This window comes from Tamandua tetradactyla, chromosome 10 (assembly GCF_023851605.1).
Source record: "Tamandua tetradactyla isolate mTamTet1 chromosome 10, mTamTet1.pri, whole genome shotgun sequence".
NCBI lineage: Eukaryota > Metazoa > Chordata > Mammalia > Pilosa > Myrmecophagidae > Tamandua > Tamandua tetradactyla.
The window spans coordinates 34,515,559-34,532,730 of NC_135336.1; the positions used below are offsets into that span (position 1 = coordinate 34,515,559).

Genomic DNA, 17,172 nt, shown 5'->3' on the forward strand with positions numbered 1-17,172 from the left:
CATACCTTAATTAAAAAAAAACTTTATTGGTAAAAAATACTAACCATCATCTGAGCCTTTAGCAATTTGTAATCTTTTTTGCTGGGGAGGATCTCGCCTCGATGTTGATCAGGGTGGTGGCTGCTGCAGGTTCAGGTGGCTGTGGCAATTCTTACAAGAAAAGCACAAGAATGTTTGCTGCATCAATTGACTCTTCCTTTCACAAAAGATTTCTCTATAGCGTGTGATGCAGGTTGGTAAAATTTTTACCCACAGTAGAATTTCTTTTCAAAGTGGAGACAGTCCTCTCAAATCCTGCTACTGTTTTATCAGCTAAGTTTATGTAATATTCTGAACACTTTGTTGTCATTTCAATGATGTTCACAGCCTCTTCACCAATTATGTTAGCTATATCTTCTGGGTAACTCTCTTCAGCTTCTACATCAGTGCCTGCTGCTTTGTCTTGAACTTTTATATTATGCAGATGGCTTCTCTCCTTAAACTTTGTGAACCAATCTTTGCTGTCTTCAAACTTTTCTACTGTAGCCTCTTCAATTCTCTCCACCTCACAGAATTGAAGAACTCTAGATTTTAAGCTTTGGCTTAAGGAAATATTGTGGTTGGCTTTATCTATCCAGACCACTAAAACTTTTTCCATATCAGCAATACAGATTTTTTTTTTTAATTTCTTGTCTTAGCCATGTTTTCCTCTACTATGTCCCTGATTGTTGATTTTATACTGCTTGTTATGCCTTGATCAGGAACTTCTCTTTCTTTTTAAGAAGGTAGAATCTTTCTGCTTTGTTCTCTAGATCCTCAGATCATCTCATATTCTTTTAGTCCAACTTTATTCTAGACCTATGTTCATGCTTCTCTTGGTTGTTGATTTGGTTTCTACAGTTACAGTTCTAATGTTCACTCCTCCCAACAGTAATATTGATTGGTCTGTTATAGTTTTTGAAGACGTAAGATCTTTTATTTAAATTTCCGCCAGTTCTTGTTTTACTGAGTCAATATCTTCAGTGTCATATATTGGAAGAGGGAACACAGCTTGGAAAAACAGAGTGTTGACATAGAGGCAAAATATCATAATGGGGAGAAAACAGGCTTTAAATTCAGAGTGCTCTGGGTTTGTATTGTGATACAACTGAACTCTCTGAACCTATAAAATACAGATAAGTATACCCTCCTCACAAAGTTGTGGCAAAAAATAATTAATTTTATATTAAGCATATATAAATAAATTAGTTAAATATATTAGAAAGCTCAATAAATGGCAGTTATATTTAGGAATCAATCATTCCCAAAATTTTTCTTAAATTTGGGGGGAGGGGCAGGGTATGATCATCTAAGAATTAAAATTGTCCTAGTATCTGACAGCTTTGACCTTTGTGTTGCCAAACTTTCATGGGTTCCCTATTATTTTCTGCTTTCTCATTTTCCCCTTAAATACAATTTTTATCTTTAAGGATATTGAAGATATTTTAACCTTATAAATATTTAACAAAATTAAGGAGAAGAATGCCGCTCTTTTTGATTCCTGTCCTTATGGACAAAAGGCCTTTGATCTCTCAACTTCAAATCTAGTTGCTCTCCCTTTCGAATAATATTCTCCAAGAACAAAGCAGTGTTTTATTATCCAAAAATGACTCTGCAGAGAGAATGCCTTCTAAAGAATTCGAAAATCTCTGGTTATCTCATACATCCTGATTTAGGAAGTCGGTCTGTACAGTGGTTCCCAACCGCAAAGCACACTGAGGCCAGCGACAGTGTCTGTCCCGTTCAGTTGGTATTCCCGGCCTCAGACCAAGTGCCTGAAGCAGAATGGGCCCTCGATACGCATTTGTTAAATGAAGGAATGACTGTGTTCAGCTGAATAGTAGCAGTACCTAAAGGGGGACTGATAATAGACGAGAGGAAGCAGAATTCTGTTGTCAAAATATTGGGGAAAACGGAATTCAATAAAGATGTAAACCAGGATCCTTTACTGTAGGATTTCTCAGAACCTTTAATATTCTAGTATGCATTATGAACTTCTTAAGGTGGGGGTACGGTTTGCAGCAGTTGCTCTACTTGAGTCACAGACCTCCACGTATTTTTTTTGAAACCTAATTAACCTCCAGTAGGACCCTAATTTCCTGCAGAACCAGTTTGGGACATGCTGATCTGAACCGATCTCATAGAAAGATTCCTTCAATAAAGCTACCAGAGTCTTAGAAATTATTTAGCCTCCTTATCACAGAATATTTCATTGTAAAAGGGAATAATAAGTTGTCATCGTTTTCTATGCCACGTAATGAATTGACTCAACATTTCTTTTAAGGCGAGCTACCAGAGGCAATACAGGAATGAAACTCTGAGCCAAAGTGCGGTCCAGGTGTTGGTAGGTGCAGCAGGAAGCTTTGGCGAGAAAAAGGGAGAGTAAGTATATTGTCAAGAGAGGACTTCCATTCTGAGCTGCGTTACTTAGGAAATTGTACTAGTGGTTTTTCTTGCTTTTCTCTGGTAACTTGGGATCATCCACTATAATGTGTCCAAACCACTGCCTGCTCTGCACTCCATACCCAGGACACATCATCTTTCATTTTCCCCGACTTCCTCTACTCTGCACGCTTCTGTGCGTGTATACCAGCTGCTCCTCCTAACTCCCTAAGTCCCCCAGAGCTGAGCTATGGTGAGTTACTCTTCTTTTTAGACTGTTAACGTGCCTCACTAAGGGCAAATCCTTCCATATTCCTTCTAGGCACATCTTCCCAATTGCAGGTAGCATTTCATATCATCCACTCTTAATACTCAGTATACACTTGCAATGATTTCTTTAAATCTCCCTAGTAAGCAGTGAGTTCCTCAAAATCAGTTTATTAGGGAATGTTCTAAGGTCAGTGTCCGTGGTTGGGCAGACGCAGGAGTTGAACCCCAATTTCAGTCAGAACAATATCCACGAGCCCAAACCTACCTTCTAGTTCTATACCACACTCCTGGTAGCAAGGACACCAAAATTCCTTGCTCAGATAGTTCAGGCTCACTTCCAGAGTCTGCTTGGGCCTCTTCCACTGTGAGCAAACTAAGCCTTTGGCATGTATACCTCTGAACCTAAGGGATTGCCAAGAGGAGGCTATTTGTGCAGGGTTATGAGTGGAGTGTGGCATATTTCTCAGGGATTGGAGCCTAGCCATACTTTAAAAATTTTTAATCATTTCTGTATTCTCTCCCTGCCTCTCATGTCTGTAACCTAGCTCACCATTCCCCCTTCCCCCTCTTGTCGTAAACCGCCCATCTCCATAGCTCACCACTAAACCGTAAGCCCCCCTGTTATTTGCTTCACTTCTCTATACCTAACCTTAGCCCTCAGCCTAGCAACTGTCTCTAAGCTTGTGTAATTGACCCCTTACCCCTCTTGCCCACGCCCCTACTCCCTCCCCCTCCTAACCGATACTTAACCCGGGGCTCTCCTAGCCTCGGGGTCTTTAGCATACTTGAGCCGCTTCGGTACCTAAGCTCTTGTGATGTAACAATAAAAAAGCTTTGTGCTGATTAATTGGCCTCTGGCTCAAGTCCTTTAGTCCCCTAGCTGAGACGGCTAAGTCCCGCTTACCCAGGTTTGTTTCCCGCGAGCTCGCCCCCTAACTCACCCAGTGCTCCAGTCGCGCGACCCGGCTGAAGCTATCAGCGGCAGTGGAGCATAATTGTGCTGGCCTGGTGTCCACTCATATGCTTGGCAGGCTACTTAAGATACATTAAATTATAAAGCTGGGTGTGGAAAGAGATGTTGTCAGAAAATGTAGCATCTTCTCCTTGAAGTTTAAGTACAGAATTTCAAGGAATTTGAGAGCTTTAACTTCAATTCTAGCCTTGAAAATAATGATGATGTTTTCAAAATGGAAAGATAAAATATATCTTATTTAAAATCTTGTTATCTTGATTTAATATTTAAATTTTCCATTAATGGTACAAGGGTCTCCATTTGTCCTCTTGCTCCGGGCCCTTCAAAAGCTGAGGGGACCTGAGTAGAATTGGGGAAGGAAGGGGGAGGATCGTAAAAATGCGATCAATTTAAAGCAGTATGGTAAGTACTTTAAAAACAGGCTGTGTACAGTGTAAAGTTTTAAATGAATGAATGAATGAATGACAGGCTGAAAAGCATTATCGCTGCATTGTCCAAGAGAATTTAAAAGCAAGGATATTATTAAACAACTCAACCCACTGCCTTGAAATTCCAAAAGCAGAAGGAATATATGTCTATGAGAACCCAGAGTAAATGTTCACAAAGAAAAGGTTAACAGTGCTGAGTCAGAAAAGAAGTGAGGAAGGCAATGGGTTGAAAGAACTCATAGAAAAGGATAAAGGCAAATTTGGGAACACATTACATTTTTATTCATACATGTAAGAGATGCATATTGAATTCCAGTATGTGGAAAGCTATATGCCAGGAACCATGGGAAATATCAAGCTTAGTAAAATGACGTTCTAACAGCCAGAGAACTTTCTATTGATTACATTTGTATTTAGTAGTTGCTTCTTTCCCTGGCTGCCTTGGAGTTGATTTTGCCATTTGTTCATCATTTCCACCATAGCTCATGTGTTGGGGTGTTGTAGGGCCAGAAAAAGAGTTCAATGAGGAAAAAAGTGGAAAGTTTAGACAGGTCAAGAGGAACAATGGACAGTCCAAGAGAAGTGTAAAAGCACTATGGAAAGGAAAGCCACTACCTTCCTGAAGACCCACCGTGGAAGAAAATCTATGGAAATTAGAGGCATAATGCCCTGGAAATCAGATCAATGACTGCTAAATGGTCTGACTTCCCTGGTGCCTTGACTCCTTCTGTTCTGGCCAGAGGAATGAAAACTGGCTTTGCTTATATACTAACCTTCTACATCATAATTATTGGTGTTTTTAGGGGAGATTGGACCAATAGTCTAAGGAACCAAAAGTTCATATATCTGTCCCTCAAAAAGATCATGTCTGCCCTTTGCAAAATTCTGAGGCAGATTTTTTTAAGCCATAGTTTGAAAGCTAAATATACTTTTTATTTTTAGAAACCAGCACAAGTTCACTAAAAATAAGCCATGTCAAATTGTTTCCATTTTTTAGATAATGGTTGATAAATCAGGAGAGTGTTAAATACATGATGAATCTTACTTTGGCTCTGGAAACAAAATGTTGGAATTCAGGTTAAATAATTACATTTGGCTATTGCAAAAATCAAAGATGCTCACTTTCTTTAGGTTAGGTCTAATTTTAGGTCCTTGAAAATGAGCAATGGGAGAGAAATATCAAGATACCAGGAGCTCTATAAACTAGGTAAAACTGATTTTCCACGGTCCCTTCACTTTCTATTCAAAATGATATTAAACAACAGTTATGAGTTACTCACACTTCTTTATCCCCTCTGCTTTGTAACTTATTTCTTTTATATTCATCCAAGAATACCTGCTACTTCAAAAGGAAAACACACATGTTCACACTTGGAGGGTGGGTATTGTTTGCAACAAGATGTCTTCTTAAAAACTGGACTGTATTTTGCTTCCTTTTAAAAACCCTCTTAGGGAAGAAATGATTTGCCAATCCAATCATAATCCCATTGTCTCATTTTGGGCAAATTAATAGTCTCTCTACCATCAATAGTAATATCAGATCGCAGGCTTTTGCCATTTTTGTACAGAAATTTGCAAACATTGCATGATAGCATTTTTTTTTCTGGTGATAATGTGACCATCTTTAGTGTGACTTGCTAGAGAAAAATAAATAATAGGTCAACTTGTTATTTCAATCATTTTCTCAAGAGGAAGGAGAAAATGATTTAGCTCGAACTGAGCAACTAGCTCTGTGTGGCATTAGACTAGTTATACAAGCTCCCTGGCCCTCAGGTTCCTGGGGTATAGGAAGGGAAATAGAACAAAGCCAACCTATTTAATTAAATGTCTAATTATAGTATACCAAGATATAAAATGAATACTCATCATTGTGTTTATATTCTAAGATAAGCTGAAACCAATAAGATGAAATTTAATAGTCATAAACAATATGAGAAGTCAAGCTCAAAACATTTGCAGAAGTACAGAATAGGTGGTGTACAGGATAATATAGAGGAAGAAGTGGAAGAGCACAAACACACCAGCACCTATACTAAGAGTCTATGTAACTGTGAGAGATAATACTTTGAATTAGACATTATTTGGAAATAGGCAGGCACAATTTTATGCAGTTTACACGTATTAACCAATAACAACCTATAAAAATCCTATAAGATAGGCACTATTATCATCCTCATTTTAAAGGTAACAAAAGTGAGGTTAAATAATTTGCTTATTGTTACTTAATTTATAAATTTCAGTGCTGGGATTCAAAGCCAAGCTGCCTTGCTATCCAGTTAAAGATTATTATTGCTTTCCAAAATCAGATCTAAGCAAATGAAAGTATTAATGTAAAATAGGAATTCAGGAGCCATTGAATTATCTAGGAATTTTGGCTGTAAAACCTCATACACATATTGATCTGGATTCATAGGAACCTGTGAAATAATTATATCTTAGCAGAGACATTTATTTTTTCAGGAAGATTTCCTGACTCCACAAAACTATATTAACTGCCTATCTTTGTGGGTCCAGAGTGCCATCTTATTTATCTTTGTGGCAATAGTTATTACACATTATGCAACTATTTATTTGCATGTTTTCCCCCCACTAGTCTGCAGAATCCTGAAGAGCGGTGGACACTATTTGCTTACTGTTCATCCCCTGCAATTGGTAAACACAAGTGTTCAATAAATATCTTTTTAACTTATGAATGAACCAGTCACATACATATTCAAGTTTTCCTATGTAGCTACCACATTATTATACTATATTTTAAAATTTTATATATTATTTATGATGTTATAATATATATTGTTATATGATATTGAATCATGGCAAATTAAATGATTTCATTCTTTTCAATTGCATCAGTAATCTTGTGGCAGGCAAACTGCCCAAATAATGAGGACATGTAAGCAACAGAAAGGCCAAAGTTCACTTTAAACTTAGGTGACCAGTGCCTTCTTTTAAGCCACATTACTAGGTAGTGTGTCAGACTCGAGGACAGAGCCCTATCCTGATGAAGACAATGAAATCTGCTTAGTAGCAGACAAATTTCACATAAAACCAACAGAATTGGCTAAGCAAGACCTAACAATAGCATACAGCTCTGAGCTGTCTTAATACAAAAGCCCCCAGAAACCTGCTGACAACATGAGGCAAGTACTAGCAAGATCTCTCTTGAGGCTTTCATGAACACTAACTACCTGAAGTTGCCATTTTAACCCTCTTGTTCTACCACATATATTTTACCCATAAATTCCTCGACCATTTACTTGCCTTGAAGGTGAAAGGAAGACAAAGGAAGATGTGTAAGATGGGCTGGATACTTTCTCATTTAATTATCGCAGTCTGATATGGGTTAGAGGAGTGAGGCAATTTGTTCATTGCCATAGCTGAGAATTGGAGATCCCATATGAAAACCCATGTGTCTGAATCCAAAATATTTGATTCATGGTATGCATCATCTCCCTGAATCTTGGACACATTATTTTTTAAGCATGTGTCTCTAATCTTTATACTTAGAGAGTGAGCCCTGCAACCTAACTTCATAATTATATCTCTACTCATGTCTACAACTTCATGACTTAGCCCTATGGCTATGAAAGTGTCTCATTTTTAGTCATCCCTGGCAAAAATAGTCTTCCCGCTTGCTGACAATACTGCATGAAACCTATCCCAAAATGTTACCAAACAAGTTTTAAAATTTCTTTTTATTTTTAGGCATATGAGTCATGAGACAATAAAGAACTACTCTGAAAGCCAAAAATCACTTACTTTTATGAGAAAAATATTGCTCAATTGGGTTTACAATACTAAAAAGGAAAAAGGGATCCCATCAAGGTAAGTGCTTTTAAGGGAAAACGGCTATTGCATTCATATTAGGTTACTTGTTTATTTCTTTTTCAATTACATTCGATACTTTGAAAAATATTTCAGAGTAGTTTACTACTACTTATATTCATGCAGCAAGTCACTTAAGGAAAAAAAGACATCGGTATAATAATATTTTTGTTGAGGTTAAATTCACTTAACATAAAATAAATCATTAACCATTTTGAAGCATACAGTTCTGTGGAATTAAGTATATTCACACTGCTGTGCAACCATAAGCTCTGGCCAGTTCTAGAATTTTTCATTATACGAAATGGGAATCCCATACCCATCAAACAGTGAGGCCATCTTCCCTTCTCAGGTGTGGCAACTATGAGTTTGCTTTCTGTCTCTATGGATTTACTTATTCTGGATGTTTAAGATAAATGGAATCATATAATATGTGCCCTTTTTTATCCAGCTTCATTCACTTAACATAATATTTTCAAGGTTCATCCACATCATAGCATCTATCAATACTTGTATTCCTTTTTAGGGCTTAATAATATACCATTGTATAGATATACCCCATTTGTTTATCTGTTCATCCATCGATGAACTTTTGGAATGTTTTCACCTTTTCACTATTGTGAACAGCGTTTGTATGAACATTAATGTGCAACTATTTGTTTGAATACCTGCTCTTCATTCTTTTGGTATATTCCTAGGAGTAGAGCTGCTCAGTCATATGGTAATGCTATGTGTAACTTTTTTGAGGAACTGCCACACTCTTTTCCATAGCAGCTGCATTGTTTCATATTTTCACTATTGGTATTTGAGGGTTCCAAGTTCTCTACATCATCACCAACATTTACTATTAGCTGATTTTTTATTCTAGCCATCCCTGTGGGCATGAAGTGATATCTCATTATGGTTTTGACTTGCATTTCCTTGATTACAAATGATGTCAAGCATTTTTTCATTTGCTTATTGGCCATTTTTGGAGAAATGTCTATTTGAGTCCTTTGCACATTTTAAAAGTGGGATGTATGTCTTTTTATTGTTTAATTGTAAGAATTGCTTATTTATTCTGGATGCAAGCCCCTTGTCAGACATATGGCTTGCATAAAATTTATTCCATTCTGTAGATTGTCTTTCCACTTTCTGGGTAGTGTCTGCGATGGACATAAGTTGTTAGTTTTAATAAAGTCCCATTTATTTATTTTTCAATTGTTTCTTGTAACTTTGGTGTCATTTCTAAGAATCTGTTGCCAGTATGAGATCTTGAAGATTTACCCTCATAATTTTATCCAAGAGTATTTTAGTTTAGTACTTACATTTGAGTCTTTGATCCATTGTGTTTCATTTTATATATGATGTAAGGTAGGCGTCTTAGTTTGCGAGAGCTGCTATGGCAAACACCATCCAATGGGTTGGTGTAAATAATAAGAATTTATTGTCTCAAGATTTCGAAGGCTGGTAGTCTAACATCCAAGTCTTGACAGGAAAGGATTTCTCCCCCAAATCTGTAGTGTTCTGATGCTATGGTACTGGCTTGCCACAATCCTTGGGTCTCCCTAACTTTCTTCTCTGCCTCAGTCAAATGGTCTCCTTCTGTGGCTTTCTCTGACTGGTTGCATCCAAATTGCCTGCCTTTAGGAGGCCTCCAGTAATTTGGATTAATTAATACTGATTCAATTTGACCTAATATAAATAAGATATTCAAATATCCTATTCACAAATGAGTCCATATCCTGACTCATATCAAATATACAAATGGGTTCACAACTGTAGGAATGCAGATTAAGAATAGAACATGTCTTTTGTGGGGTACATGATTCAATTCCCAACAGTTGGGGTACAACTTCATTCTTCACATGTGAATATCCAGTTGTCTGAGAACCATTTGTTTAAGAGATTATTCTCTCCCCCATTAAGTGATCTTAGCCTCCTTGTGGCAAATTAGTTGACCATAAATGTATGGATACATTTCTGGATTCTCAATTCTATTCGACTGATCTAGATTTCTGTTCTTATGGTAGTACCACCCTGTTTTGATTACCGTAGCGTGTGGTAAGATTTGAAACTGGAAAGTGTGAGTGTTCCAAGTTTGTTCTTATTCAAGATTGTTTTGGCTACATGGTATTCTTGCAGTTCCATATAAATTTTAGGATCAATCTATTTTTGCAAAGAATACCATTGAGATTTTCATAGGGATTGCATTTAATCTGTAGATCGCTTTAGGTATTATTGCCATTTTGACAATATTAAGTCTTCCAATCCGTGAACAGAGTATGTCTTTCCATTTATTTAGGTCTTCTTTAATTTTTTTCAACAATGTTTTATAGTTTTCATTGTGCAAGTTATGCCACTTTTTGGTTAAATTTATTCCTAATATTTTATTATTTTTATTGTATTGTAAATGGAATTTTCTTAACTTCACTTTCAGATATTTCATGCTAGTGTATACAAATACAACTGATTTTGTATGACTTATTACCATCAATAGCATTTATGCATTCTTTAGGAATTTCTATATATAAGATCTTGTTATCTGCAAATAGAAATAATTTTACTTCTCCCTTTCCAATTTGGATGACTTTTGTTTATTTTTCTTGACTAATTGCTCTGGCTAGAACCTTCAGGATAATGTTGAACAGAAGCATTCCTGATATTAGAAGAAACTGGAGGGTAATCGTAGCTGTGAGTTTTTCATGATTGTCCTTTATTTGTGGAGGAAGTTCCTTTATATTCCTAGTTTGTTTCATGTTTTTAGCATGAAACAAGATGGATTTTGCTAAATACTTTTACGGCATCAACTGAGATGATTATGTGTTGTTTTTCCTTCATTATGTCCCAGCTTGGTTATGATGTAACATCCTCTCAATACACTGGTGGATTTTATCTTCTAGCATTTCATTGAGAATTTTCACCTCTACTGTCATAAGTGATAGTTGTCTGTAGTTTTGTTTCCTTGTGGTTTCTTTATCTGGCTTTGATATAAGGGAAATAATTGTCTCAAAGAATAAGATAGGAAGTGTTCCCCCTTGTCTATTTTTTTGGAACATTTTGAGAAGGACTGGTATTAATTCTTCATATATTAGGTAGAATTCAGCAGTGAAGCTGTCTGGTCTGGGCTCTTTTTGATTACTGATTCAATCTCTTATTATAGTTCTGTTCAAAGTTTCTATTTCCTCCTAAGTCAGTTTGGTGGTTTGTGTGTTAATAGGAATTATCCATTCATGTAGGATAGTTAATTTGTTGGCACACAGTTATTCATACTATTCTATTATAACCCCTTTTCTTTCTGTAAAGTCTATATAGTAATTTCCCCATCTCCATTTCTTTTAGTCGGTTGAGTCTTCTTTCTTTTTTCTCATTGTCAATCTAACTAAATTGTCTATTTAGCTGATATTTTCAAAGAACCAACTTTCAGTTTCATTGATTCTCTGTATTGTTTTCCTATTCTTTATTTCATATAGCTTTGCTCTGATTTTAATTATATCCTTCTGTTATGGGTTGAATTGTGTGCTCCAAAAATTTATGCTGAAATCTTAATCCCTAGTCCCTCAGAATGTGGTCTTACTTTGAAATAGGGACATTGCAGTGAAATTGTTAAGATGAGGTAATACTGGAGTAGGGAGAATTCGTAACCCATTATGATAGGTCTCCTTATAAGAAGGAAAGAGATAAACAAGATGCGAGAGAGAATGTGGGCATCTGAATATGGAGGCAGAGCTTGGAGTTGCTCTGACATGTAGCAGAGAGAGCCTAGGACTATCAGAAGTCAGAAGACCGACATTAAACAGATTCTTCCCTAGAGACTTAAGAGGGAGTATGGCCCTGGCAACACCTTGATTTCAAATCTTTAGTCTCTAGAACTGTGGGAGAATATAGTTATTTTAAGCTGTCCAGTTTGTGGTACTTTATAATGGCAACCCTAGAAAACAACTACAAATACATCTTCCTTCTGTTAGCTTGGGTTTCTTCCTTAAAATTAGGCAATTGATTTGGCATCTTCTTTTTTTAATAAAACATTTAAATTATAAATTTTCCTCTGAGTACATATTTTGCTGCATTCTATAGGTTTTGGTATATTGTGTTTTCATTTTCATTCATCTGAAATTCTATTTTAAATTCTCCCATAATTTATCTTTTGACCTATTAGTTGATTAAGAGTGTGTTGATAATTTCCATGTATTTGTGAATTTTCCAGTTTTCCTTCTGTTATTGATTCTAGTATAATTCTATTTTGGTCAGAAAAGATAACTTATATGATTTCAATTTTTAAATGAACTGAAATTTGCTTGAGGTATAATATATGTCCTATCCTAGACAATGTTTTATGTGCACTTGGAGAAGAATATATATTCTGGGTTGTTGGGTGGAGTGTTCTATGTATGTGTTAGGTCTAGTTGGTTTATATTATTTTTCAAATCCTCCATTTCATTATTGATCTCTTTTGTAGTTGAAATACATTATTAGAGTGGGATATTGAAGTCTGCAACTACTAGTGTAATACTGTCTGTTTCTCTCTTCAATTATGTCATTGCTTTTTAAAAAAATTTTATTAGAGAGTTTCTACATTTATAGAAAAATCCTGCACAAAATACAGTTTCCACATACCACCCTATTATTAACACATTGCAGTATGGTACATTTGTTATAATTCATAAAGAATATTTTTATAGTTGTATTATAAATTATAGTTAATCATTTACAATAGGGCTCACTATGTTGTATTGTCCAATGTTTTTTACAATTTTTTTATTCTAGAAACATATCTTGATTCATATAAGGCTCTGTTGTTAGATGTGTTTATTGCAAAATTGTTACATATTCATGATGTATTGATCATTTTATCTATTTATAATGTCTCTTGAAACAATTTTTTACTTAAAGTTTATTTTTGTCTGATTTAGTATAGCCAAACCTCTCTTATGGTTATTATTTGCATGAATATCTTTTTCTACTGATTCACCCTCAACCTGTAGTATCCTTGAATCTGAAGTGTGTCTCTTATAGACAAAATATGGTTGAGTCATGTCTTCTTTTGTGACTTATTTTTTTCTACTCTAGCACTTTGATTCACATTTGTATAGATTGAATTATACATCCCAATATAGACATGTTCTTAATCTTAATCTGCATTCCTGTTTGTGTGAACTCATTGAAAATATGAACTCTTGAAGATATTATTTTTAGTGAAGGTGTGTCCGAACTGAATGAGGGTGAGTCTTAGTCCAGATAAGGGGAACCCTTATAAAGTGCTCCAGGAAGTCACAGTAATGAAAAAGGAGATGACATTGCCATGTGATGGGACCAGAGATACAATCCAAGGATTGCCAGCAGCCAGTGCTAGAATGTATTTGGCATCTTCTTTTTTTAATAAAACATTTAAATTATAAATTTTCCTATGAGTACATATTTTGCTGCATTCTATAGGTTTTGGTATATTGTGTTTTCATTTTCATTCATCTGAAATTCTATTTTAATTCTATTAAATTAAATTAATTTAATTTAGGAGAAAAGAATTCTTGCTGGAATCTTGATTTTGGACTTCCTGTAGCCTCAAAATCATGCTCCAAATAATTCCTATTGTTTTATATTTGTCATAGAAGACTGGCAAACTATGATGGTGACTTTTTCTTTTTCTGTACATTTTTAAGATATTTTCTTTTCTTTAGTTTTACTGAGGATATTTCAATTAATATCCTAACTTTCTAACAAAATTTGTTACTAATTGATTAATTAATTCCAACTTAATGTCAATTGTATAAAAACTCTGCTCCCTACAAATCTACCCACCTTCTACCCTTTGTGTTGTTCTTATTGCAAGTTGGATTTTTGTGTATTCTGTGCCTATTAATAGAGCAATATAATTATTGTTTAATGCATTTACCTTTTAAATAATATAAGAAAATAAAAGAGGATTTACAAGCCAAATATACAGTACTACTAGCTTTTATATTATGTATAAAGTTGTGTGGCTAGCTTTACCATTATTCATTTCTCCATGTGGATTTGAGTTACTATCTGGCGTACTTTTCTTTTAATCTGAAGAAGTCCCTTAGCATTCCTTTAGGGCAGTTCTGCTAACGTAAAAATATCTCAGTTTTCATCTTATAATGTCGGTTACACCTATTTTGAAGAACAGTTTTTGTAGACTTAGAAGTCTTGGTTGAAAGTTTTTTCCCAGCACTTTGAATAAGTGAACCCAGTGCCTTCTTGTCTACTTGGTTTCTGAAATGAAATCAACTATTAATCTTATTGAGGATCATTTGTATATGACCAGTAACTTCTCTCTGATAGCTTTCAGATGTTTTCTTTGTCTTTTGACAATTTGTTTATAGTGTGTCTTAATATAGGTTTCTTTCAGTTCATCCTGCTTGGAGTTCATTGTGATTCTTGAATGTGTAGATCCATGCCTTTCATTGAATTTGGAAGTGTTTGGCTACTATGTTTTCAAATATTCTTCTGCCTCTTTCTCTTTCTTCTTTCCCTCTGGGGCTCCCATTACATGTATGTTAAAAAGGTTGTGGTTTCCCATAGGTCTTTTAGGCTGTCATTTTTTTCTTCACCTTCTTCTCTTCTCCTACTCAAACTGGATAATCTCAATTGATCTATCATCAAATTCACTGTTTCTTTCTTCTTCCTGCTCAGATATGCTTTTGAACCCCTTTAGTGGATTTTCATTTAAGTTATTGTACTTTTTTACTCCAGAATTTCTACTTGATTCCTTTTTATAATTTCTCTCTCTTTATAGTTATTCCCTGTTTGTTGAGGCATAATTCTCCTGGTTTCCTTTAGTTCTTTGTCTCTGATTTCCATTATATCTTTGAACATATTAAAGGCAGTTGATTTAAAGTCTTTGTCTAGTAAATCCAAAGCTTTGGCTTTCTCATTGACAGTTTTTATTAATTTATTTTTTCCTGTGTATAGGCCATACATTTTAGTGTTCTTTCACATGTTTTGGAACTTTTGCTGAAAACTAGACATTTTGACTATTAAAATTCTGGAAATGAGATTCTCTTTCTTTTCCAGGGTTTGTTATTACTACCTCTTGTGGGTTGTTATTTGTATGTTTAGTGACTTTTCTAAAATATTTTTGTAAAAACTGTATTCTTTGTCAAGTGTGGTCACTGAAGTCTGTGTTCCTTTACCTTAGTGGTGTTTTTACAGTAACTTTAAATGCCTAGAGCCAAAAATGAAAAATGAGAGAAAGGAAGGAAAGAAAGAAGGAAGGACGCAGGGAAGGAGGGAGGGAGGGAGGGTAGGAAGGAAGGAAGGAAGGAAGGAAGGAACGAACGAACGAACGAAGGAAGGAAGGAACGAAGGAAGGAAGGAACGAAGGAAGGAAAATACACTTACAGTCTTTCCAAACTGACTCTATTTAGGGCACTTCTTCAATGCTTATCCTGGCTGTTTACAGCTCAGCCTTAGCCTTCTTCACCTACTTGTATGAAGCCTGAAAACCATCTAGGGGTGAAAGTTTAGTGTCTTCTCAGGATTTTTATGAGTATATGTCCCATCCTGGGCATGTGTGAAACTTTCTCAACTTCCCTGTATACATAGGAGATATTTAAAGCCATTATTCCCACATGTATCTACTTTCTCAATCCTTTCCTTCTCAATTGTTTCATTCTGTCTATTGCTTGTCTCAAGTGTTGTTCCTTGCCCCAGGCTTATGCATTCAATACTTGTCCCTTAAAGTCTTTCAGTTAAAGCCTTTGGGAAGCTGTACCAGCCTGGGAAATCTCCAAATAGGGCAAAACACAGGAGAGCTTTTATGCAAGTCATTGAGAGAACTGTCAGACAGGTGAAAAATATAGCCACATCTTTTTAGAGTAAAATCTGTATTTCTCCCGTTTGAGCTGCTGTCCTCAGGAGTGCTGCCAATCTGGGATGTAAGGAATGGCAGGCAGGCAATTTAAAATGCCACGACTTTTTCTTACCACAAAGAAACAATTTCTTTATCAAATTTTCCCCTGGTTGTTTAAAGTTTTTGACTGGATTCCAGCATTCTTCAAAAGTTTATTCTGACATTTATTTTGCCACTGAATTAGTTGCATTTTGGGAAAGATGGTGTTCTGGAGTTCTTCAAAAGTTTATTCTGACATTTATTTTTGCCACTGAATTAGCTGCATTTTGGGAGAGATGGTGTTCTGGAGTTCCCTACTCCATTTTTTTTTTTGACGATGTTACTCTAATAAAGACATTTTTGCAAGAGATTTCTTTTCTGTAACCAGATTTATGAGGAAATCATAAGGTAGATTATCAGTAAAACATAATGAATAAGGTAAGGACAATGTTTCTAGTGACAATTTTGCGGATGATTCAGAAACATTCTTTCTGACTACATTTAAATCATTTTTATTTCTCAATATGCAGCCCTCTATTTCTGCATAACAAAACGCTGCAAAATTTGGTGGCTTTAAACAATAGGAGTCATTTATTTTATGCACAGATCTGCTTAGTGAGGCTTAGTGGAGACAGCTTTTCTGTGCTCCATACACCATCAACAGGGATGACTCAACTGCTTTCCAAGACGCAATCTCACATGGCTATCCATCCAGTTATTACTGGCTGTTAGAAACACAACAAAGGCAATTGGATGGTGCCTCAGTTCCTCTCCTGTAAGCCTTTTCTCTGGGCTACTTGAGTTTTCTTACTACATGGTAACTGGATTCCAAGAGTGTTCAAAGAGACAAGTGGAGGTTGCTAGTCTCTTAATATCTTATCCTCCAAACAGGCACAGCATCACTTTAACTGTATTCTGCTGGTCGGAGCAGTGAGAGAACTTTCTAAGATTTAAGCAGTGGCAATATAAATCCCTCTTCTCAATAAAGGAATAAAGAATGTGTACCTATCTTTAATTTACTACGCTCAAATAATGAAAGCATACTTTTGCGATGTAGTTCTTTAAAAGCCTTCTAGAATGGTTTAAACTACAACTTCCTGAACAACTATTTTATTGATATAACTTTAAAGAATGATATTAGAAAAATGAACACCAACAGTTAATATATCTTTTAGACTATAATATAAATACCATTTATCTTAATTGAAGTGGGTAGGAGTACAAATTTCTTGGTTTAGAAACCTGGGCTCCATCATTCAAATTAGCTGACTAAGCTCTTCAGGCTTCAGTTTTTCTCATCTTAAAATTGAGTATAGTAACATTTATATCATTTGTAGAAACTAGTTGATATGTATGAAACATCTGACAAACTAACTAACACACAGTACATAACAAGTCCTTATGAACATCTTGTCAGGGACACTTGTTCCTGCTATCATTACATT

At 35.5% G+C, this 17,172-nt stretch overlaps 1 protein-coding gene across 12 annotated transcripts in view; it reads left to right on the forward strand.

Moving 5' to 3' along the window:
• SLC9C1 (solute carrier family 9 member C1) overlaps positions 1 to 17,172 on the forward strand; it is a 109,717-nt gene that overhangs the window by 54,605 nt on the left and 37,940 nt on the right. For all 12 annotated transcript variants that reach the window (XM_077118404.1, XM_077118407.1, XM_077118411.1 and 9 more), the window contains 2 exons: positions 2,303 to 2,400; positions 7,777 to 7,896. In XM_077118404.1, coding sequence (XP_076974519.1) covers positions 2,303 to 2,400; positions 7,777 to 7,896 — 218 coding nt within the window. The remainder of the gene's footprint in view (positions 1 to 2,302; positions 2,401 to 7,776; positions 7,897 to 17,172) is intronic.